We start from the raw sequence: 2,627 nt of genomic DNA, 5'->3' as shown, positions 1-2,627 counted from the left end.
ATATATATATATATATATATAATTTGTATTAGTATTTCATATAGCGTATTTGAAGGTAGAGCCTCAAGCCACTTGAGGAAATATTGAAGAAAACAGTATAATAAACCACATTAAATGATATTAAGCTGATGATCTTACATGTTCTCCTCTCCGATGATACAAACAGCTGACAGAATCTTGACAATCTCAGTCATCATACTAGTCTGCTTAGGATCGATCGCCCTTGCGAGGAGGAGGAGGCTTCGTTCGTCCCCCAAGATCCGTTGGAGGCCATACTGGAAACAAAGAGACATCTCATTTTACTACAACTTGTGAAAATGTAAACATTTTGCAATGGATAATCTCTTTAAACTTTAAGCAAACACAATGAACCCCTTGTGTATGGACAAATGTAGGCTTTCTTCTCCTGAAAGAGCCAATTAGGCAGGTGTAGATATGTTTTAGGATAAAATAATTTAAATGAGGACAGGGCAGCAGGGACAAATAATCATATTCCTGCATCTTTGTCTTCCTCACAGAGCGTAATGCACTGCACTTGACCACAATTTGAGCAAAAAGCAGAATAAATTCACTTGGGGAAGAATCAATTAAATAAATAAAAATATTACAGCAAAGTGTTTGGAATAAAATAGCATTCATATTTAACATGGCTGAGGTATAAACTGAATAATGTCATTACCATGTAGGCATGAAAGCAGATGTAGAAAATATTAAACCTGATGATTATCTAGAGTTGAACAAGCTTCATTTGTGTTTGCTCCCATTTAATAAAGAAGCAGTATTTCAATCAGAAATGTATTCATTCTCAAGGACAATTTTTGCAAAATGATATAAACTACTCATGGTGGAGCTTTTAAATTCTAAACACACCTTGTTGTTCATGAAGGCCTTGAGGCACTGAATGAGTTTATGCTGGTTCTTCTTGTCAATGTTCTCTTGCCTGAGGGAAAGAAAATCAGTGAGTAAAGAGAAAGATAAGAGTTTGTGATTGAGCAATCCAAAAGCACTGAAGAAAGGGAATTTCTTAAGATGACGACATCAGAAAGTCCAGCATAACTTACTGTTTCTTGTCAAGAAGCCTCTCCAACACATCCAAAAGCAGCCCGAGACCTTCATGGCCAAAGTTATTCACCCAGCTAAAAACAGGAAGAGACCGGCAAAGAACTGCATTAGAATACATAAACCCACCAACAAGTACACTGCGAACAAGTTCATTACAGGTTAGAAAAGTTTGGTTTTGAAGATGAGCTGGGTTACACCACTCCATTGTTTCTCAACTCTGGAAACAGTGAGATTTTTCTCAGCTTTTTCCCCCCACATCTATATTACTGACAAACAGCACAGGTCATTGTGGCACCTGCAGCATCATATACAAAATGAGTCGTTCTCTGTCTCTCAGAAAATGTCACATGTGACAAGAACATGAAAAAAATGCATTATTCCGTTCCCCACATTTCTGTTGGTGGCTTAATGTGAAGAAATCACATTACATTTGCCACTTTTGAAAGATTCTGAGCCCTGGATTCACGTGATTAACACACTTCTGCAAACAGATTCACCTAAGAATGCCGCATTGAAAATGAAGTGAAGGCAAATGCAAATGAAATAACTCTTTGTGTGCGGTGCCTTAAGGCAACTTGTGCAGGCCATGCACTCCAACAGGAAGATAAAGCAATGCATGAGAGATAACAGTAAAACTGATAATGGACTGTGTTAGATAATTGGCTATAAAACACAATGTATCTGGAGACATTAAATGATCTGGGGGGATAAGAATAGGGAGAGAGAAAGAAAGAGTGAGAGAGCTAAGCAGCATGTGATCGCATTTAGAGTATGTCATTAACATCACTTGTTCTTAGCTCCAGATTGTCAATAAACCTAAATACATGGGGCAATTTGTTGCAATAAAGGACCATAAGTCAATGAGTTATTCCTTTCTTTTTGATAATCATAGTGCACAATGCAACATGCATATTAAAGTCATTTGTATAAACCAATATGGTCACACAGGACCCTCAATTAGGGGTGATGCCTGCAGCCTAGGGCAGTTTAAGGCGGCTAAAATTCACTTTTTTATAGATCTGCAATTAAATTAGTCTGAAATTACAAAGACTGAGGCTCACCATGCCATTACTCAAAATTCATTAGCGACCCACCAAACTCAATTTGAAACTTATTACCATTTGCTGTACAGTACATTATAATGGCCTGATTTGTTAATAAAACATAACAGTATAATGTGCAAAACTTGTACCCATCTGTTTACAGGGGGCTTGTCGTTTATTGTTTCCAATTTTGTCTCATTGCTTTTCAACTGTCTCTTATAAGAAAAAGCACAGTTTGAGGTCTTTGATGAAAAATAAGAGCTTCGTGCGCAACCTTACCTAGCCTTGAAATATAAAAGCAGTGCTGCTGCTGCTGTGGAGGTGGCCAGCAGAAATGAGGGATTTAAGAACAACGTGGTTGAGTGTATCTAATTCACTTATAACAACAGTGTGGGTTATGGTTTCAGTCTGCAGCAGATGAGTGTTGAAAACATCTGAGGTAGTGTGGTAAGACCCAGTGAAATCTTAGCCAGCATTGACACTGTACATCTGCATATATAACTGTACATATATATATATAAA

General features: G+C 37.5%; 1 protein-coding gene across 1 annotated transcript in view; it reads right to left on the bottom strand.

Moving 5' to 3' along the window:
• The window catches only part of LOC107724831 (protein diaphanous homolog 2-like), a 471,924-nt gene that overhangs the window by 332,622 nt on the left and 136,675 nt on the right, over positions 1-2,627 (bottom strand). Inside the window, exons 9-11 of the mRNA XM_016533907.1 lie at positions 1,062-1,136; positions 871-940; positions 139-275 (exon numbers count right to left, since the gene is read on the bottom strand). Coding sequence (XP_016389393.1) covers positions 139-275; positions 871-940; positions 1,062-1,136 — 282 coding nt within the window. The remainder of the gene's footprint in view (positions 1-138; positions 276-870; positions 941-1,061; positions 1,137-2,627) is intronic.

Source organism: Sinocyclocheilus rhinocerous, unplaced genomic scaffold, assembly GCF_001515625.1.
Source record: "Sinocyclocheilus rhinocerous isolate Xijiao unplaced genomic scaffold, SAMN03320098_v1.1 scaffold1687, whole genome shotgun sequence".
In the NCBI taxonomy this organism is placed as follows: domain Eukaryota; kingdom Metazoa; phylum Chordata; class Actinopteri; order Cypriniformes; family Cyprinidae; genus Sinocyclocheilus; species Sinocyclocheilus rhinocerous.
This window is presented reverse-complemented; position numbering and strand designations above follow the sequence as displayed.